At 35.5% G+C, this 22,983-nt stretch overlaps 3 protein-coding genes across 10 annotated transcripts in view; 2 read left to right on the top strand and 1 right to left on the bottom strand.

Moving 5' to 3' along the window:
- Nucleotides 1-22,983, bottom strand: part of kat80 (katanin 80) — a 46,029-nt gene that overhangs the window by 8,681 nt on the left and 14,365 nt on the right. The window lies entirely within an intron of this gene.
- Nucleotides 2,015-4,836, top strand: Mfe2 (peroxisomal Multifunctional enzyme type 2). Of its 5 annotated transcripts, none has more exons than XM_067778425.1 (3): nt 2,015-2,165; nt 2,832-3,586; nt 3,657-4,836. In XM_067778425.1, the coding sequence occupies exons 2-3, from the start codon at nt 2,887-2,889 to the stop codon at nt 4,742-4,744; spliced, it is 1,788 nt and encodes a 595-aa protein (XP_067634526.1). In that variant the 5' UTR covers nt 2,015-2,165; nt 2,832-2,886; the 3' UTR covers nt 4,745-4,836. The 5 variants fall into 5 exon arrangements, with proteins under 5 accessions (XP_067634526.1, XP_067634523.1, XP_067634527.1 ...); XM_067778422.1 differs by having other exon boundaries at nt 2,037-2,165; nt 2,738-3,586; XM_067778426.1 differs by having other exon boundaries at nt 2,041-2,165; nt 2,809-3,586.
- Nucleotides 8,885-16,324, top strand: LOC137247812 (uncharacterized). The gene is made up of 2 exons (XM_067778758.1): nt 8,885-10,825; nt 16,269-16,324. The coding sequence occupies exons 1-2, from the start codon at nt 8,905-8,907 to the stop codon at nt 16,322-16,324; spliced, it is 1,977 nt and encodes a 658-aa protein (XP_067634859.1). The 5' UTR covers nt 8,885-8,904.

The raw sequence follows: 22,983 nt of genomic DNA, 5'->3' as shown, positions 1-22,983 counted from the left end.
CAATGACTAGCCACTGTGCACCACCACATCATGCCGACCGCCTTCCTTACTGCTTCCATCGAAGATGCGATTCCATAACACAGTCTGTAGATTGAAATGACGACTTGTAATACAAATTTTTAAATCAATTCGGAGACAAATCGATGGCGTTTTATAACGTTTGTATGTTTTTTTTGTCTGAAAATGAACCTCGCCCTAGTCCCCACATAGGTACATATATCGCGCCCAATATATGTATTTATATATATTTATATATATTTATCAATTATATCGAAATCATTTCGGGATTACTACTTTGGACTTCTTCGGGGCCGTGTCGAGATTATTTTACAACCATTTCGTTATTTCGGGACAACTTATAAATCTAAATAAGTAAATGCAAGGCGCGATATACCTCCGAAGGGAATTTAAGCCGAGCTTCTCTTCCAATTTGCGTCATGCTTCATTTAATTTTTCCTACAGATTGACGTGACGGAGTTTTCGCTGAGAAGCTTTTCATGACAGAAATTCACTCGAAGTGTTTGCAAATCACTGCCGAGAGGCGACCCCCTTTGAAAACCTTTTTTCTTATTGAAGAAACTTGCTTCTAAATTTTTGATGTTTCTTTGCCCGGGAATCAAACCCAGGATCTTTGCTGTGGTGGGCGGAGCGCGCTACCACCACACCTTGGCGGCCTCTAACTTAGGAATGTTTTCTTGTAATGATTTCGGTACTACTCCTAAACAGTTTCGGAACTATTTAATTAAATTCTTTCATATTTGTCTATATCCATCTTGTATCTGTGTATCATTTTAGGACTACTTTGGACCTCTTTGGGACAGTTACGTCAAAGCGGTGTCAATGAGCGCTTTAAGCTAGCATAAGTGTTGATCAAACGTTGAGTCAAAGAGGATAAATATTGTTACGAATATTAGCAACACTAAGGGGTACTGTCATCTCTCAGCGATGCTAAGCAGTGACTTGTATGAACATCAATAGATCAATCATTATGTCCACATATATGTACGTACACGCAGCGGAGAAGAGACGCACAAACACATGCAGATATCTTATCTGAGATGCTCCCAAAAGTATGCAATTATAATTGTGGAAGTGTCGCTCACAAATACACGCGCATATGAGAAGCTATACACGTGCATCTGTAGTTATAATTTTATAGCAGTAACTAAGTAAATTCTGAAAGCGCCTAGAAGATGCAACGAGGAAATCACAGAGTATAAAAGGCCGCAATAGTAGAGGCGCGACAATCAGTTTGATTTAAGACGCTATCTGGCGAGCAATAGTAGTGTTATTCGGAAGTACTTTAATAAAGGCCATTTTGCATTATTGAATAGTGGAGTTATTTATTCAACAGTTTAGCGATACGAACGTTAGCAGAAGATTTGGAATAAGCGGAATTTCAGTAAATTCGTTACAATATAATAAGAGACGTCACTCGTTACTTTGCATGTTTTTGGTTAGGACAATCGAAGGTTTTTTTTGGGCGAGATGTGCATAAATAGCTGTATTTCGTTGCTAACTATTCGAATTAAAACACTAGCTAGCTTACCGAATTGCATGGAAAGCAACAATAAAAAGTAATCGAGTTGAGTTGGCTAAGCGGTTTCAGTTGAAATTTTTTTTGTGGGTACGCACAACAACAACAACCACATGGAAATCGCCAAATTCAACTGCAAATATCTCCGGACAGAGATAAAATTTTTCTTTTCCGCCATCGGATTATTGTTCTCGAGATTACGTCGTTTGACACCTCTCTCGATATTTTTGGTAGCGTATTAGCAGTCGACCCCTCAACTAGACTATTACCAAAATAATTTAAGAAGTTGATTATCCTTAGGAAGCTCGCCGTTCAGAGAACAATTTTTTTCAACTGACGGAAACATGTTTGCAACGTATCAACAAAAATAGTGTTCACTGAAAGCGCCTAATGCCAAAGCAACGTAACAAAAAATATGTATAAATTAGCCTTAAGTTATTCTACCGTAGACTCAAACCAGTAAAATTGAGAAAAAAAATGTCAAAAAAATAAACGTCAAAAAATAAAGATCGAACCACAAAACTTGCGAACAAATTTTCTCTTGTAAATACAAGTTTTTATTAAATTTGTCATACGCTCGGATAGCGATAATTCACTTACGAGCAGTGTAGCTTATAAATTGAGGAAAGTGCGTTAAAGTTATATACATAAAAAGATTTAATTTATATCATTCGACGATAGTCTCACATTCATGTAACCAATTAAAAACGAAACAAATCAAAATTAGCCAACAACTTGTTCAGTTTCAATATACATATATGACTGCAAAAAAAAAACAAAATTTTATTGGACTTTGCTCAACTTCATAACAAACTCGTATACATTTCTGTGGCCACAACAGATAACGATCTAAGTCAACCTAGGAGAGGTGTGAGTTTAATGCATTTGCTACCGGTTTTGACAAATAAAATTCGAGCCCGAATGCAGAGTTTCAATTAACAGCCCTTGATTTTGGTTATGTGTGCAGCGTGAGACGGTAAAATATAACAATTAAATCTGATAATAGCACCCATAACTACCAGCTCCTTGTAGCTTTTATGCAATTTTAAGTTACCCCCACAATTGCCTTTATTCTAGAATAAATAAAGCTAACCCAGTGTATGTAAGTCACACCTTTCCTAAATTGACTTACTTGGTTATCGCCATTGTTTAAAGATATACTTATATTATCGGGTGTTTCATATCATTCGTATATATTAGCAAACATTCACATATATATATAAGAAATTGAACTTTGCTGCGAAAAAAATCAGGTATGAATTGTGTTCCAGAATAAAGCTGAATTAAATTTCAGTTCATTGGAAACCAGAATAGCGTCAAGTACACGTATACATATAAGCAACAGGAACATGTCGGAGGAATTGCGTTTTGATGGCCGTGTAGCAGTCATAACAGGAGCCGGGTCTGGGCTTGGGCGTGAATATGCATTGCTCTTTGGAGCGCGAGGTGCTAAAGTAGTAGTCAATGATTTAGGAGGCAGTTTCCAGGGCGAGGGCGCATCTAAGCGTGCTGCAGATGTCGTGGTAGATGAGATCCGTGCACAAGGCGGTACTGCCGTGGCCGATTACAATTCGGTAGTCGACGGCGATAAGGTTATTGAAACTGCAGTTAAAAATTTCGGGAGGGTCGATATCTTGGTAAATAATGCTGGCATACTTCGTGATCGTAGCATTGCTAAAACAACAGATCAAGATTGGGATTTAGTGCATGCCGTACACTTGAAAGGAAGTTTTAAATGCACTCAGGCTGCTTGGCCGTATATGCGTAAAAATAACTATGGACGTATTATTATGACTGCATCAAATTCTGGTATTTATGGCAATTTCGGTCAAGCAAATTACTCGGCTGCGAAATTAGGATTGGTTGGTTTAGCAAATTCCGTAGCTATTGAGGGTGAGAAAAATAACATACATTGTAATGTTATTATACCAACGGCAGCAAGCCGTATGACTGAAGGAATTTTACCTGATATACTCTTTAATGAATTGAAGCCTCATTTGATCGCGCCCGTTGTCGTTTATTTGTGCCATGAATCGTGCGAAGATAATGGTAGGTCCTACAAAACGGTTCTAAAATTTTAGGTATATATTTTAATGTTTTATAATATTGATTCTTTCAGGCTCTTACATTGAGAGTTCTGCTGGATGGGCAACTAAAGTCCACTTTGTTCGTGGAAAGGGCAGTGTGTTACGTACTTCCATTGATCAAAAGACCGTATCGCCTGAATATGTAAAGAAAGTATGGTCTAAGGTCACGGATATGACACATGCCAAGCACGTCGATTCAATCAGCCAAGCGTCTGGGTACTTAATCGAAGTACTCGAAAATTTGAAAGCAGGCAAAAGTGGTGGAATCGAAGATACTTTCCAATACTCTAGCAAAGACCTAATTCTTTATGCTTTGGGGATTGGTGCTAGTGTTAAAAACGCCAACGATCTTAAATTTTTATATGAAAATCATGCTGAATTTGCAGCTATTCCAACGTTTTTTGTATTGCCTGGTTTAATTGTTAGTATGCAAACTAGTCTTGTAGCTGATGCCTTGCCAGCAGGAAAAGCTGAACTTACTAACATTCTGCATGGCGAACAATATTTGGAAATTTGTGATGATATTCCAACAAGTGGCACACTCACGACTTCCGGTAAAGTCTTTGATGTTATGGATAAAGGATCTGGTGCACTTGTTGTAGTAAATACCGATTCATACGATGAAAGTGGCCGACTTGTAGTAAAGAATCAAAGTTCTGTTTTCGTTGTCGGTGCTGGTAAATTCGGAGGAAAGAAAACGCCTATTGCTGGTGTTATACCCATAATGAACGCACCCAAAAGAAAGCCAGATGCAGTCATTCATTACAAAACATCCGAAGATCAAGCTGCTTTGTATCGTCTTTCTGGCGACTCAAATCCTTTACATATTGATCCTGATTTTGCAAAACTGGCTGGCTTCAAGGTGCCTATTATACATGGGCTATGTTCATTCGGATTTTCGGCGCGTGCAGTTTTGGCTCGATATGCTAACAACAACCCATTACTTTTTAAAGCAATAAAAGCCAGGTTTTCAGCTCCCGTTATACCGGGTCAAACACTGCGTATTGACATGTGGAAGGAAGGCAGGCGGGTTTTCTTCACGACTACAGTAGTGGAAACTGGCAAAGAAGCAGTGAGCGGAGGATATGTTGACCTAAAGGACAGTACAGCTAAATTGTAAAAGCAAATGATGTTAAACAATGTAATATTTTATCGTTATTAAAGGTGTATTTTAGCATTATTCCAATTAAATTATACTTTTGAACTTTGAAATTCGATTTTATATACGATTATTTGCTAGTTGGTCAGGTGAGTGCACAAGTACATAACCATACAAATGTTTGAAAAATTTTCGTGTAGGTAACTAGTGCAATTTGGAGTTCGAGAGTTGTCCGAAGATTTTAGAAATCGTTTACGGTTGCAATCACGTTTCTGCATTAGGCCAAGTGCCCTATGAGAGATTTGACTCAACCACGTCAATCATTGCAGTTCAAATCTTGTTGCTTATGAGAACCACAAGAAGTATGAGAGATTGATAAAGGCGAATGGCGTCATATCCGTGTACGGAATTTCGCGTCGTCATGATGGAAGTTGTCCTGGATGTACCACTCTGTGTATAAATATCGAATGGGAGAAAGCGAAACAAGCATACTAAGCTGATTGAGCATTATCAGTAGTTCAGCTTCAGACCCTGGGCTCGTATTACGTTTTAAGATCCGTGATCGAAATAAATTTTTTAAATCACAGTAGCTCTGAAAGGGGCGATCGGATCAATGGTATGCGAAAATCCGAGAAAATTGATGTCATATATAGGAAAACCAACTTGAATTTTGAGATTTGAAATTGGTCCCATTGGTAAAGCTGTAAACCGGCTTTTTCAGAAATACGAGTATATACTTTTTAAACTAAAAATGTAGGTAACCCTGACAATTCATTTTTAACAGGTACAGTAATGTATGTTCATTAAAAATAGTGCCATTTTCAAACTGCTGTAACACGTACGTTTCAACAGGTATAGATTTGAGTGATCGCCTGTTGTTGTTGTTGTATTAACGATAAATACACTCCCCGAGGCCTTGAGGAGTGTTATCGATGTTGATGGTCCTTTGCTGGATACAGATCCGGTACGCTCCGGTAACAAAGCAATCCTTAAGGTACTAGCCCGACCATCTCGGGAACGATTTACATGACCACCACCTGTAGGACATGTACGAATAGGACGGTCCAACTTTTGACATTCTTACAATCTTAACTACTAAGAAAATCAAATAATGGGACCATAAACATATCCTAAGATGCCCCTTACCTTAAAAATTTTGACACATAAAACCACTGCTAAGACTTTTTTTTGAACTTGAAATATATCTCGCGTCCGATCGCTGGTGAAAAATCATGATATTTAAAGACACCTCAGACTTCAACCCGTCAATTGTTAAAAGTTTTTAATAGTCAGTTTGACAGCACTCATTGGAACGTGAGGAGTATTCGCTAAATAAAAATATCGATTATCTTACTTGTGTTATGGCTATATTGCAATATTAAAGGCGATATGTTGAAGCTCAGCCGAAAATATTTTTTTAACTAATTAAGTATATTTGATTAACCGTTAATATCTTCTATATCAGCAAATAAATTGGGTCAATATTTGGTCTTTTAAAGAACGACATATGCAGCTGAGATCTATAAAATTATCTTAGGCGCAACTTAATTTTTTTTTTTTTTTGTTCTTGGTTGGCACTTTTACACAACACCCTTATCAAACTGTATACATACTCACACTTGACATACTCACACTTGACATACTCACACTTGACATACTCACACTTAATACTGAGTACTCAGCTTTCGCTACTTTTCTAGTCTGTGCCCAAATGTCTAGACGTTTCTTCTGCTAGAATTTTCTACTTGGTTACCAACTATACGCGTCGCGTGTGTATCTGTAGTTTATAGCACATATATGTAATACTTCTATATCGCTACTACTGAACTGTGCAGCCTGTCAAACATTACAGTACAGATATCCAACGAGAGAAGGAGACAAAATCTCAAGGCTGTCGCTTGATTTTTGTAAAAAAGGGTCTTAAATATATGTATATTTCAACAAACCGTCTTGCTTCTATCAATACTGTACATTAGGTATTTCGTTCTCCAAATGAAAAAGTAAGCTTTTCCGGTCTAAGTTTTTGTTTTTAAGTGCGAAATAAAATTAAATTATTCCACTTTTCTAACCCAACGTTTCGCTAATAACTTTTTAGCATCATCAGGGGTATGTGTTTATTTGTTAAATCTGTTACAAACAACAAAATACAAAAATGTTAAATTACATACAATTCTATTGAGTTTGATAAATCCGTATGAAAAATCAACTAAAAACAGATAATAATACATGAAAAACCAACTTACAATATTGCACCTTGCCGAGGGGTTTTCCTCTTTTGAAATTATTTAAAAACTATTGTCTTTGAACATACAACACTTTTGAAAAACATAAAAACATTGAACATTTATGGACAGTAAATCAATACGAACTTAACGCTATGGTAATCTCGTCAATACTAAGAACTATTTTCCTAAACACGTAATGTAAGCAGATGCTATATTGTCTGTATCTTCTTTCTTGTTAATCGTCTTTTCTCTCCTTTCCATGATTCTCAGGCTTTCTAAAGTGTATCTTGTTGTTTCTTTCCGTTCCCGTCAATAATCTTCGCATTAGTAAAGTCAGCTGAGTGTCCACTTGATATTATGTGTTGTGATAACGCTGTACTGTTCTTTTGTTTTCTTATATCCGCTTCATGTTCGCCCAGTCTAACACCTAAGGGACGCTTTGTTGTGCCAATATATATTTTGCCGCATTCTTCGTTTGGTTTTCCTTTACAAGTAATTTCGTAAATGACGTTGTTTTGTTGATGGAGATCTACAGGCCACTTTGTTCTTGTAAATATCGTTGACAAAGTGCGGTTTGACTTATAGGCAAGTGTTGTGTTAGTTGTTTTTATTATGCTGTGATCAATATTTTCGGTAAGCTTGGGTATGTATGTGACGCTGTAAAACTTTTTCGCTGCTTTCGTTTCTAAATTTGTTCTTATGTTAGGTTGGTTGCTGGATTTCATGATTTCTTGGTTTATTAGCTCTCGTATTAAATTATTAGGATAATTGTTGCTGCGTAAAATATTATAAATTTTTTGTATATTGGCATTATGAAAAGTTTTGTGGCTTAAGGTCAAAATTTTATGTATGAAATTTTTTGCTGTATTAATCTTATATTTGGTCGGCTGCGAGGAAAGGTAGTTTATTAGGCGTCCTGAAGAGGTAGGTTTTGAATACCAGTCAAGAAAAAGGTTGTGTTTCTCCCTATGGATGCAGACATCAAGAAAAGGTATTGTCACGGATATTAGCATCACTAAGCTATACCATCACTAAGGCGATGCTAAGCGGTGTTTACGTCAATAATCAAATCATGTATACACATATATAAGGCAGCCGAGAGATGTCACACACAGATGCATTTACTTATACGCCTATGTGTGCGCGAGAGACTGTAAACTACAAACTCACATACATCTGAGAGACGCTGAAAAGTAGAAAATTGTAAACAAGTAGAAACTATATGAGAACTATAAACACACGAAATGGTTGGCAAGTTCTGGAAATAGAAGAGCCTAGATGTATGCAGCGTAAACTATAAAAGCGGCACAAAAAGTAATTCAGTTTGAGTTGAGCTATCAATCAGTTTGATTAAGCACGCGATCTGGCGGCCAATAGTAGAGTTTCATTTGAGTTATCAATCAGTTTGGTTATTAAGCCAGCGAGTAGCAAAGTATAAGTGTTATTGTGAAGTACTTTAATAAAGGCCATTTTTCCATTGTTCAATATTGGAGTTATTTATTCAACAGTTTAGTGATTCGAACTTAGCGGAGGATTGCAAATACGAGGATTTGCAGCAAATTCGTTACAATTGGTGTCAGAAGAGGAATTGTTGAATAAATTCCAGAGGACAACAAGGACATGGCAAAGTTCAGTGAATTGAAGATCCAGCAACTGAAGAGGGAGTTGGAGAGCCGTGGATTGAATACAAGCGGCATTAAACTTGAACTTCAGGCACGGCTACGAGAGGCAATGGAAGTAGAAGGAATTGACGTGGAAGAGTATGACTTTCATCTTGATGGCGAGGAATCAACAAAAATGGAAGAGACAGTTACGCAGACAGTTACGAGCACAGACTTGAACATGACTTTGGCTGCAATATCTGCTCAAACATCGACAATGGCATCTCAACTGGAATCACAGGAGACACGTATAACATCCAAGATGGATACTCAACTGGAAGAACAGAAAACATATATGGCATCCAAGATGGAATCACAGGAGACACATATTGCAGAAATGTCGTCAGAAATAACATCGAAGATAGAAGCACAAGAAACACGGATATCCGAAATGTCGGCGCAAATTTCAGCACAGATATCATCGCAGATCTCTGCTCAACTGGAAGAGCAAGAAGGACGAATTTCCTCGAAGTTGGAGGCGCAAGATACAAAAATTTTACAGTTTGAAGAAAAAATCGAGGCCGAGGTGGATGCTTTTAGAGGACGTATCGAGCAGTTGCAACTAAATCGCCCAGCAGTTTCAACGAGTAATCCAAAGGTAAAGACACCATCCTTTGACGGCTCTGTTCCTTTTCAGGTCTTTAAGCTACAGTTCGAGAAGACCGCAGCAGTGAACAACTGGAATGCGGAAGATAAAGTTGCTGCACTGTTCATGGCGTTGAAAGGGCCTGTAGCTGAGATTTTACAAACCATTCCAGAGGGCGAACGGAACTGTTATGAAGCATTGATGGGCGCTCTAGAGAGACGATACGGAACTGAGCATAGGAGACAGATATACCAAATGGAGTTGCTGAACCGCTTCCAGAGGCCTGGTGAAACATTGCAAGAGTTTGCGTCGGATATTGAAAGGCTAGCACATTTAGCGAATGCGGACGCACCCGTGGAATACACTGAAAGGGTAAAAATCCAGAGCTTCATAAATGGCATACGAGATGTGGAAACGAAGCGGGCTACATACGCAAACCCAAAGCCAACATTCGCAGAAACGGTGTCACAAGCTCTGATTCAGGAAACAGCGTCGCTTCTGTGTAAGCCAGTTTTCAAAGCACGCCGTGTGGAAGTAGAAAGGCCAGAGTGGGTAGACGCAATATTGGAGGCGCTGAAAGGATCGCAAAAGCGGAGTGAAAAAGTTATCAAATGCTTCAAATGCGAGAAGTCCGGTCACATTGCACGTCATTGCGATCTTGGTCCTAATAGTTCCAACAATGTGGGTGGCCGTAAACGCAAAGCTGGAGGAGATGAGCAAGAGCGAGTAAGAGGTAGAGATCGAGAGCTAGATCCAGCTATTGAATGCCCTGTGATATCTGTGTTGCAAATTGGTAGAAAATCCAGCAGTCTTACCGTCAGAGGGAATGTCGATGGCAAGGAGCGTGTACTGACTGTAGATACGGGCGCATCTCATTCCTTGATTCGATCTGAATTAGTCAACAGGAGATTAAAACCGTTACCTGGAGCAAGGTTGCGTACGGTCACAGGCGAGTATAACCAAGTCCAGGGAGAAGTGATATGTGAAGTACTGATTGGGAAGGTCATGGTTTTACACAAATTCGTTGTGGCGGAGATCGTTGATGAAGTCATATTGGGAGTGGACTTCTTGGTTGACCATGGCATCAAGATCGATATGCAGAAGAGGGTGATGCATTATAAGAACCAGGATGTGCCAATTAACTTCAGTTTGGAAAAAGGTTTCAGCAGTAATCGAGTACTGGTGGAGAAAAGTCGACAAAGGCCACGAAAGTCAAAGGTAAAGGTTGATGAAACGAATGGGCCAAACAAAGCGAAATCAAAAGTACCTGCGAGAAAAACACCGGCATTGACAAACCCAAATGAACGCACTAAAACGACTGCAAGAATTTTGCAGGAAGCATGCAAGGGTGGTTTCAAGCCATCGCGCACTTCTGTTGGGAAACGGCGGAACGATACTGTCAAGCCAATCCGTCAAGCGCAAGCTCTGCGAAGTAGTTCATTGGTCAAACAACAGAGTGCGAGGGAACGACTAAGGATAATGAGTAGTAAGATCAAACGCAGGTACAATGAGAACAATAATTCGGAAGGGTTCTTGGAGGGAGATTTGGTACTGTTAAACAACCCTCACCGGCGGAAAGGTGTTCCAGCCAAATTTTGGTGTATTTGGGAAGGCCCGTACAAGGTTGTGAAGAAGATCAGTAATTCCATCTACCGCATACAAACCATTGGGAAACCACGAAATAGAAAGGTGGTTCATTTGGAGATGCTAGCGGCGTTTAGATCGAGAGATTTGTCTGATCGGGACGATCAGACTTAGGTGGAGGGCAGTGTCACGGATATTAGCATCACTAAGCTATACCATCACTAAGGCGATGCTAAGCGGTGTTTACGTCAATAATCAAATCATGTATACACATATATAAGGCAGCCGAGAGATGTCACACACAGATGCATTTACTTATACGCCTATGTGTGTGCGAGAGACTGTAAACTACAAACTCACATACATCTGAGAGACGCTGAAAAGTAGAAAATTGTAAACAAGTAGAAACTATATGAGAACTATAAACACTCGAAATGGTTGGCAAGTTCTGGAAATAGAAGAGCCTAGATGTATGCAGCGTAAACTATAAAAGCGGCACAAGCGAGTAAAAAGTAATTCAGTTTGAGTTGAGCTATCAATCAGTTAGATTAAGCACGCGATCTGGCGGCCAATAGTAGAGTTTCATTTGAGTTATCAATCAGTTTGGTTATTAAGCCAGCGAGTAGCATAGTATAAGTGTTATTGTGAAGTACTTTAATAAAGGCCATTTTTCCATTGTTCAATATTGGAGTTATTTATTCAACAGTTTAGTGATTCGAACTTAGCGGAGGATTGCAAATAAGAGGATTTGCAGCAAATTCGTTACAGTATTTTGGAGTTGGCTTCTATTTCCATTGTAAATTGCAGTTTTTTGTGATATTTATTCAGAATATCTAGAATAATGTTCGCGTCGTTACGTTTAATTATCGCCAAGAGATCGTCTACATATTTACATATAAATTTTATGTCTATATCAAATCGTTTCTTAAGTTCCAAAATAGCATTGTCAAGTAAGTCATCCATAACAATGTCAGCGATTGTAGGTGAAATTGGATTGCCCATAGGCATTCCAAACGTTTGCGTATAAAGCTTATTATCAAACAAAAAATAATTATTATCTTTAAGGCAGAAATCTAGTATCTCTTGGAATTTCGGCTTTGGAATATTGGTTTTTTCTTTTATTTGGTTCCATTTTCCTAGAATTATTTTCGAGGCTAACATTGTTGGTATGTTAGTGAACAATGAAACGACATCAAAGGACACTAGAACTTCATCATCACACAACCTTATATTGGCTAACCTATCTTTTAGGTTGAACGAATTCTTAACATTGTATTTTTCCGATATTAAAGCTTGTAGAATATCTCCAACGTAATTTGACAATTTGTAGCAGGAGACCATAACTGAAGAAACAATAGGACGTAAAGGCATTTCAGGCTTATGTATTTTTGGCAATCCATATATTCTAGGTGCCAAAGCCGCAGAGCAAGTGAGTTGTTGTTTCTCTCTATAATTTATATGTTTGTTTTTGTAAAGCTCGTCCACTATTCTGTTGTTTTTCTTTTGTAAAGTATTTGTAGGGTCAGTTCTTGTTGCTTTATAAGTGCTTTTGTCTTCGATTAGCTTACTCATTTTCTCTATATACTCAGTTTTATACATTGCTACTGTTTTCTTTCCCTTGTCAGCCTCTGTTAAAACAATTTCGTTCTTGTATTTGCCGACGAACGCTTTCGTCTTATAAAATGTCGCTAATATAAATTTTTGGGCTTCATTATGCTTAATGTTACGCTTAAATTGAAGAATTCTATTGCTCACTTTGTTACGCGCGATTTCCTTATCTTTTTCTTTTTCTAATGATTGTATAATTTGTTCAATTTCAGCTATGATGTGTATAGGTGAAAAATTTGATTTTGTTGTTGGTACTGTGAATTTTTTACCAAGTGACAATATCCATTTAACTTCGTTAGGGATTGATCGTTGTTTTCTTTACGAACCAGTTATCGTTTGTTGCTATTTTAAGCTTCTTCATTTTTTTGTTCTTAAGTTTATTTATTTTCGACGTAAGTATAGTTCTCTTTCTTTCTGCGATCCTGTGACTGAGGAAACCTTGCTTATTGACAAATGTGTTAAATTCTACCTCATTTAAAGTATATTTTAATTGCTGTTGAGCCTGATTTAATATATATTTTGTAAGCTTGATGTTAATGTTGGTTTGCGTAATTTCTAAATTTAATATTTTCATCAGAAAACTTTGTTTTGACTTATCAATCTGTTGTCTTATCTTTTCAGAAGTGGTGTTAATTTCAACGTGTCTGATTGAATTTGTTAGGTGATAAGGGATAAGTCCGTATCGTTTGCATTCTAAGAGAAATTTTAGATCTTCTTTATGCTTATATAGTTTCTGTATTTGTTTGCTGTAGTGTTTGAGGGATATGCATGCTAAATTTCCATGCTTATAGCTTATATGCTTGTAAAAATGCTTCATTTTGGTTGGCTTTGTAAATGTTGTTCGTAGCAGAAATAATAAACAGATTATTCGGCAGGCCTTCCGAGTTTAAATATTATGTATTTCCGACCAGTTCTTATTGAATCTGAAGGTATATTATTAGGCTTTACCGGTCTAAGTTTTTGTTTTTAAGTGCGAAATAAAATTAAATTATTCCACTTTTCTAACCCAACGTTTCGCTAATAACTTTTTAGCATCATCAGGGGTATGTGTTTATTTGTTAAATCTGTTACAAACAACAAAATACAAAAATGTTAAAAGCATCTGCTTACATTACGTGTTTAGGAAAATAGTTTTTAGTATTGACGAGATTACCATAGCGTTAATTTGGTATTGATTTACTGTCCATAAATGTTCAATGTTTTTATGTTTTTCAAAAGTGTTGTATGCAATGTATAAAACTGAGTATATAGAGAAAATGAGTAAGCTAATCGAAGACAAAAGCACTTATAAATTAACAAGAACTGACCCTACAAATACTTTACAAAAGAAAAACAACAGAATAGTGGACGAGCTTTACAAAAACAAACATATCAATTATAGAGAGAAACAAAAACTCACTTGCTCTGCGGCTTTGGCACCTAGAATATATGGATTGCCAAAAATACATAAGCCTGAAATGCCTTTACGTCCTATTGTTTCTTCAGTTGTGGTCCCCTGCTACAAATTGCCAAATTACGTTGGAGATATTCTACAAGCTTCAATATCGGAAAAATACAATGTTAAGAATTCGTTCAACCTAAAAGATAGGTTAGACAATATAAGGTTATGTGATGATGAAGTTCTAGTGTCCTTTGATGTCGTTTCATTGTTCACTAACATACCAACAATGTTAGCCTCGAAAATAATTCTAGGAAAATGGAACCAAATAAAAGAAAAAACCAATATTCCAAAGCCGAAATTCCAAGAGATACTAGATTTCTGCCTTAAAGATAATAATTATTTTATGTTTGATAATAAGCTTTATACGCAAACGTTTGGAATGCCTATGGGCAATCCAATTTCACCTACAATCGCTGACATTGTTATGGATGACTTACTTGACAATGCTATTTTGGAACTTAAGAAACGATTTGATATAGACATAAAATTTATATGTAAATATGTAGACGATCTCTTGGCGATAATTAAACGTAACGACGCGAACATTATTCTAGATATTCTGAATAAATATCACAAAAAACTGCAATTTACAATGGAAATAGAAGCCAACTCCAAAATACCTTTTCTTGATGTCAGCATCCATAGGGAGAAACACAACCTTTTTCTTGACTGGTATTCAAAACCTACCTCTTCAGGACGCCTAATAAACTACCTTTCCTCGCAGCCGACCAAATATAAGATTAATACAGCAAAAAATTTCATACATAAAATTTTGACCTTAAGCCACAAAACTTTTCATAATGCCAATATACAAAAAATTTATAATATTTTACGCAGCAACAATTATCCTAATAATTTAATACGAGAGCTAATAAACCAAGAAATCATGAAATCCAGCAACCAAGCTAACATAAGAACAAATTTAGAAACGAAAGCAGCGAAAAAGTTTTACAGCGTCACATACATACCCAAGCTTACCGAAAATATTGATCACAGCATAATAAAAACAACTAACACAACACTTGCCTATAAGTCAAACCGCACTTTGTCAACGATATTTACAAGAACAAAGTGTCCTGTAGATCATAGTGTACAAGTACAAGTGTGTTGACTTATCTGTCAAGCATTCTGACAGGCACTCGCTGGATTCGGAATGACAGCGAATTCAAAATGGATACCATTACCGAGTGCGCCGAATGATTGAAAAATTGAAAAAGTCGATACGATTGGTAGTCAAAAATGTTGTCGTTGAGACCAAAAATGCGACTCTAGACCTGAGATTTCCATCAGGTGAGCGAGGCTGTTTGTATTTTTGACGTTTATCGCTTAGTGAACACACTTGGTATAGGTACACTATGCTGTAGATCTCCATCAACAAAACAACGTCATTTACGAAATTACTTGTAAAGGAAACCCAAACGAAGAATGCGGCAAAATATATATTGGCACAACAAAGCGTCCCTTAGGTGTTATGCTGGAGACATTGGTGCTTTATCGGTAACCTTTTAACAGCTGATTCGACCAACCTTATGAGAATCAATGCAATCGATTATTGGTGCCGCTAAGGTCGTAACCGTATCGTAGCCAACCAATTGGGTTTTGGTTTACCGTCGTAACGATAAACAGCTGATTACGTTAGGGATACGGATACAGCGATACGACATACGGCACCAATGACTCCGGCTTTAGACTGGGCGAACATGAAGCGGATATAAGAAAACAAAAGAACAGTACAGCGTTATCACAACACATAATATCAAGTGGACACTCAGCTGACTTTACTAATGGGAAGATTATTGACAGGGAACGGAAAGAAACAGCAAGATACACTTTAGAAAGCCTGAGAATCATGGAAAGAAGAGAAAAGACGATTAACAAGAAAGAAGACACAGACAATATAGCATCTGCTTACATTACGTGTTTAGGAAAATAGTTTTTAGTATTGACGAGATTACCATAGCGTTAAGTTGGTATTGATTTACTGTCCATAAATGTTCAATGTTTTTATGTTTTTCAAAAGTGTTGTATGTTCAAAGACAATAGTTTTTAAATAATTTCAAAAGAGGAAAACCCCTCGGCAAGGTGCAATATTCTAAGTTGGTTTTTCATGTATTATTATCTGTTTTTAGTTGATTTTTCATACGGATTTATCAAACTCAATAGAATTGTATGTAATTTAACATTTTTGTATTTTGTTGTTTGTAACAGATTTAACAAATAAACACATACCCCTGATGATGCTAAAAAGTTATTAGCGAAACGTTGGGTTAGAAAAGTGGAATAAATTAATTTTATTTCGCACTTAAAAACAAAAACTTAGACCGGAAAAGCCTAATAATATACCTTCAGATTCAATAAGAACTGGTCGGAAATACATAATAAAATATAAAAAGTAAGCTTTTGCTTTCCATTAGTATTATATAATTTTTATTGTTTTCAGAACTCCGCAGAATAGCATTACCGATTTGTGCTGAGTGCGCAGATATACGTATCTAAATGAGCCCTAAGCCTCGTTTGTTTTTTGAAACGAAAAAAGCGCCGACGAAAAAGTATGTTAGAAAAAAATTTACAAAATTGATATTATTTCAACACCAATAGCAGTCAGCCCATTTTTATTCGAACAATTAGGACCGTGATATTAAATGTAAGATTTAATAATTTAGGTGTAAAGTTTTAATGTTAAAAATATATAATTATGTACAATATAGAATTTTTTTGTCGCAGACGAAAAAGCCTAATTATCGTTTAAGCTTACAATGAACTTATAAAGTGTTATATTTCTTTAGAGTCAATTTATTGTTTACTTTTTAGTTAATTTTATTAACCAAAATAATAAAAGCTTATTTTTAAAAAAGTTTTTTTTTCTTTAATTTTATTTTTTACTTTTTAGTTAGTTTTATTAACAAGTAATAGAAGCTTGTTCTTAGAAAAGCTTTAAATATAAGTATAGGGGGTGAAACAAAAACACATATTTCAGTTACATCTGCGTATAATTCGTATTGGAATTTATTAGTACACATTTTATGCGCAGCAACTTCAGAGGTGTATTTAAAGTTTAAAGCATTGTAAATATAAGTATTGAAGTCATGAGCCTGGGCATTCGCGCAATTTTAGTGATGTAAATTGCATGGCGCCAGCGCCAATGCGTTGCTAGCTCAGGGATGCACCTTAACGTTAAGCTAATCGTTTATCAAAAAATTTCCACCGTTTCCGTTGAAACACTTCGAAATATTATCGATAAAGAAATTATCAAGATAAATTGTATCTCGTTTTTAACCGAAACGAAAAGCTTTCGTTAACGTTAAAAACGTTAACGAAAACGTGATACTTTATGTTTGAATTGTGCTGGCAATGCTATAGCCATGGTGAAGCCGTAAGGTGGCAACAACGAGCGCACATACACACACAAACTCTATGTAATTTGTTTGTGTAATTCGTTGGTGGTAATGTCAAAAATACTCTGAGAAATGTTCGTACTGTCAAAATTCATGAGAAAAGTTGCAATCAGCTTGGATAATGCTTTCACCTTTAATGACTCCGCCATCAATCAGCTTTGCCAGCATAGTTTGAAATTAATAATCAACATAAACGATTTGATTTCGTTTTGATATGGCAGAAAACGAAACGAAATCATTTCGTTAATTTGATTATCGTAACGAAATGATATCGTTTCGTTGGTTAAGCATGCCTGTGCTAGCTCAATGGTAGCTCATTGACGAAATGACTCCAAGCGAATTTTTGACGCTACTTAGTAGTGAGTGCGTAGTACATTTTACTTGCGCTATTGAGTGAAACGACTTTTGTGTGTCAGGCACGAGTTTGGTGTTATTGGCGCTACTGGCAATGATGACACTGAGCTGTTGACGGTAGCGCTGGTAGTTCAGATTTTGAATCAGAGAAAGAATTGATGACCCGTGTGAATTATTATGGCTTTGACCGTGTAAATTATTAGGGTGTATTTTTATATTTTAGATTTAATGCACAATTAATATTTGTGTGTTTGAGCGGCCAAATAATAACAGTAGTATTGCTAAAGTGCTGCTTAGTTGATGGAATGTCGCTAATTTCCTAGCGATGATCAGCAGATTGTCAATATTTCGTTCAACGGACGCGCGAAATTGCCACATCTGCTCAAAATCCATTCATTTTCCATTCTTGATTTAACTTAAGCTGTTATGCCAATATTTTTCAGCCAGCTTTTTTCAAATAGGTAATTTTTCCAAAAGCAAAATAAATTACAGAAAAGATTACAGAGTTAAACAGCCTTAAAAATTCAGCTATGTTGGTTATACACAGAAATATAACAAGAGGGTTGTGTCACCGCTTTTCGCAAGCGTTAAGATTCACCACGCGTGACACGCGTGATTCACCACGTCCAAATATCACAATCCACGGATAGGTACCGGCGGGTTTGTATGGGACTTAGGCTGTTATGCCAAAGTAAATACAAATCTTTACCGATAACTGTGTTATCGATTAATTTATCGAATTCTAACAAAGTAATATTGCATTGTCATCGGAGTTATACATGTGTGCAAAATTTCAGCTCAATCGGACACCGGGAAGTGTATCAAATTTAACTTGCAAGATTCCATTACAGACAACAAAAGTGAAACTAAATAAAAGCTTATAATAATAAAAAAGAAAACATTTATGGAAAACAAAATCTCAAGAAATACTAATAACCGAAAGTTAATGTGGAAATGTCTAAAAGACGCCATAAATCTGAGTAGTGAGGTAGCACAAATTCAAAAAATTTCTGTTAATGGTGCTCTTATTGAAGATGATTATGAAATAGCAACTGAATTAAACCGTTACTTTAATGAGAGCATAATCAGAATCAGAGATAGCATTGAAATCTTCGAAGCGGGTGGAAATCAAATGGAGATAAGCAGAAGCTTGTTTAAACTGAAGGAAATAGATGTTGAAGAAATTATGAGAGTTACAACGAAATTAAAAAACAAGTACGGAGGAAAAAAATTAGTAACGGAAGGTGTATAAAAAGACAGCATGGAGTACTTAGGCTATACCTACACATGTGTAATTAATGAAAGTTTCCAAATTTGGTGTATTTCCAGACTGCTGGAAGACCTCAGTAATTGTACCTGTGGAAAAAGTAAAGGGAACAATTAAACCAGAGGAGATACGACCTATAAATACCTTACCTAGCGATGAGAAAATAATAGAAACTGTAGTTAAGAACCAATTGCTGGATTACTTAAATAAATACGAAATTATTGTAAATGAGCAGTCGGGGTTTAGATCAAAACACTCGTGTGAAACTGCACTTAACCTGGTAATAGCAGAATGGAAAGAAAGTAGAACGAAGAAACAATTTACAATTTCAGTATTCCTCGACCTAAAAAGAGCATTTGAAACAGTAGACAGAGATATTCTTATAAAAAAACTGTATAAAATTGGCATTAGAAACATAGCGCTTAACTGGTTCAAAAGTTACCTTAGTGGAAGAAAGCAGAAAACTGTAATAAGAAGTAAGATTTCCCCCGAAGTGGACATTGAAATAGGATTGCCACAGGGATCGGTGCTTGCAGCAATTCTTTTTATAATTTACATAAATGATATTAAAAACTGTATCAAATACTGCAAAATAAGATTATTCGCTGATGATGCACTTTTGACTATAAGCATTAACACAATTGATGAGGCAGCCTCAAAAATACAATCGGACCTTCAGGCAATATATAAGTGTTTGTGTGCCAAAATATGCTTAAAATAAACATAGAAAAGACAAAATGGATGATAATGGGGTCTAGAGTGACTCAAGATGATGTGTCGCTAAAAATAGCAAATACCCCTATAGAAAGAGTAACCCGAATAAAATACCTGGGAATAATTATAGATGACAAATTAAAATTTGATGAACATCTAAAATACATCGAAGGGAAAATTTCCAAAAAAAATAGGGTTCATGTTTCAATCATGCAGGCATATTACTATGCAATACAAAATACTGGTCTATAGATCCATTATCGAGCCACATTTCATTTACTGTCCTACAATCCTATTCGCATTAGCTGATTCGCAAAAATCCAGGCTACAAATTAAGCAAAACAAAATTATGCGCTTCATATTAAGAAAACGGTATGATACCCCAATTAAAGATTTACTAGACAGCTTAAACTGGCTTAGTGTAAAACAGAACATCACTTACTACACATTGAAGTTTATACACAACATAAAGTTGGGAAACCTGCCGAATTACCTAAGTGAACGTGTCAGACTAAACAGAGAGGTCCATAGCTATCAAACAAGACACAATAACAACTTTTACTTGCCGGTAGTGAGATCCGAATTAGATAAAAAAAGTATATACTACGAAGGAATTAGAGAATATAATGATCTGCCAACTTATATTAAAAACTGTAATAATACCAAAAAATTTAGAAAGTTATTATACAGCTACTGTAAAGCGCTACCTGTCAAGTAGATAAATTTTTTTAGTAAATAATTTTATAGATTATTATATAATTGAAGTCAGAGAAATTAAATGAATTGAAACAAATATGTAAACATTAAAAATACTTTGTACCTTATTAAATTATATAGATCTTCAAGATCGTAGTAAATAAATAAATTAAATTAAATTAAATTAAAAAACTCAAAATAAGTAAAATTTTGAAAACGTTTATATGTATATCGTTTGTTCAAGCTAATTCACTTTAAATTTTTTTAAAAACGTTTAAAGAAATGCTTGTAGGGATGTATGTATGAATAAGTATATTTTTATACATGTATATTTGAATTTTTGTCATTTCAAAAATATTAATTCTTCGCCTTGTTTTTTTTTTTTTACTATTTATGTAAATTATGTACTTTTTATGGCTGCAGCCCATGTTTAAATAATAAATACATCAAGCCTTGTATTGTATTTGTTGGCCTTTTCATTGTTTAATCGACTAAACTGAGATTTTATAACAATTAATATGCAGAAGTTGGGTAAAGGGGATAGTGACCCGTTTAACCCCTTTAATACTTTTTTTACACACGCTACTACAATTCACAAACACTAACAAAGCCCGCGCATGCGCAGAACATACATTTGCACAGTTTCAGCAAATAATGATTGACAGAAAATTTGCACATTAGGAAGATAGGAAGGTATTGATATAGAAGTATTATATATACATATGTTATAGCCTTTCACATAGCCATATGCGCGTGTAGATATATGAGCCTCCTGCGATTAACAACCAGATTGAATTTTGTGTGTGTTAGTGCAGTCGGGTGGCTTCGTGACACACAAATACGTTGTCGGCTACACGTTGATGAAAATCAAAAATTTTTGTTTTTTTCATTTGAAGCTAGCTTATTTTATAGTCGCGGGGTGTGATTGACAACACATTAGTGTTGTATTTAGTTTGTGTCGACATTCAAAATGAACAAGTGCGCGGAAGAACAGCAACTCATAATTTATTGAAAATTATTAATGTTTACCAGCTTTATGGAATGGGAAGCTTTTATTATTATTTAATAAAATGTTTATTAATTTTTTTTATTAGTTAATAAAACTGCTGTAGTTGCAAGTAAAAATAAAATTAAAGAAAAAAAAACTTTTTTAAAAATAAGCCTTTATTATTGGTTAATAAAATTAACTAAAAAGTAAACAATAAATTGACTCTAAGAAATATAACACTTTATAAGTTCATTGTAACCTTTAACGATAATTAGGCTTTTTCGTCTGCGACAAAAAAATTCTATATTGTACATAATTATATATTTTTAACATTAAAGCTTTACACCTAAATTATTAAATCTTATAGTTTATATCACAGTCCAAATTGTTCTGATAAAAAACGTGTTAAATTTTAATGGTATAAATAAGAACATTTAGGATCTCCTTTTCTTGCTATCGCAATGTAACACGCTTTTATTAGAACAATTAGGACTGTGATATAAACTGTAACATTTAATAATTTAGGTGTAAAGTTTTAATGTTAAAAATATATAATTATGTACAATATAGAATTTTTTTTGTCGCAGATGAAAAAGCCTAATTATCGTTAAAGGTTACAATGAACTTATAAAGTGTTATACTTCTTAGAGTCAATTTATTGTTTACTTTTTAGTTAATTTTATTAACCAATAATAGAAGCTTATTTTTAAAAGTTTTTTTTTTTTTTCTTTAATTTTATTTTTTACTTTTTAGTTAATTTTATTAACCAATAATAAAAGCTTAATTTTAAAAAAGTTTTTTCTTTAATTTTATTGTTCATTTTGTTCCCACGAGTATAGGACAAAAACGGTCCATCCGCCCAGAGGCCCATTGTAAAGGCCTTATCCCAACAGGGTTCGCCCTGTACCCTGAAGCGCAACGTTAGCGGTATGGAATTTTTATACACCTTATATCATTCAGCCCTCGGCACGTGCTCACCTTGGCATTGGGTCATAAATACTAATAATAAATCAGAAAAAATACACATTCATAACCAACAAATTTTCTCTGTGGCAGAGATCGGTATCAGGTAACTTTTTTGATACTCTAATATATCCGCAGCAATTTGAGTATGAGTATGTATAAAACAACCAGGCGCAGCTAGCCTGATCTATTCGTTTACATACAAAAATTATTGTGTAAGTATAAGCTATGATGCATATGGATACAAGCTAAAACGGTCTCTCACGAACTATTCTCGTGTTTGGTTTGTTTTCGTATGAAATTTTTCATTGAAATACGAAGCAAAAGTTTGCTTCGAAGGGTGAATTTCAAAGCGCAACTGCTAGCTCAGCTAATCAGTTATTAGCTGAGTGAAAGAAATTGTGCTTTTGAAACGATATGTTGAACCAACTGTCAACAACCCATCGATAAAAACGTTGAGTGAATGGAGCGGATAATTTGTATGCTCACTAATTTGCCGTAAAGTTGCAACTGTGCGTTCCAAGAAGTTATCACTAATCAACTTCGCCAGCAGTGTTGCTTTTGGAATGCGCCCTATGCTTTGTTCAACTCATTCAAATGAATTTGTATATATGTGCATACACATGTTCACGTGTTCTTGCAACAACAAAACGTTAAATACATACATACATACATATGAATATGCAGATTTTCGAGAAAACATATCGTATGCGTTTGTCAAAAGTAGCTTCACTTCGGATATCAGCATCTTCGGTTGTCAGATCTTTCGCGTTCAACG

This window comes from Eurosta solidaginis, chromosome 4 (assembly GCF_040869045.1).
Source record: "Eurosta solidaginis isolate ZX-2024a chromosome 4, ASM4086904v1, whole genome shotgun sequence".
NCBI classification, from domain to species: Eukaryota; Metazoa; Arthropoda; class Insecta; order Diptera; family Tephritidae; genus Eurosta; species Eurosta solidaginis.
Note: the sequence above shows the minus strand (reverse complement) of the source record. Positions and strands in the feature narration are given on the sequence as shown.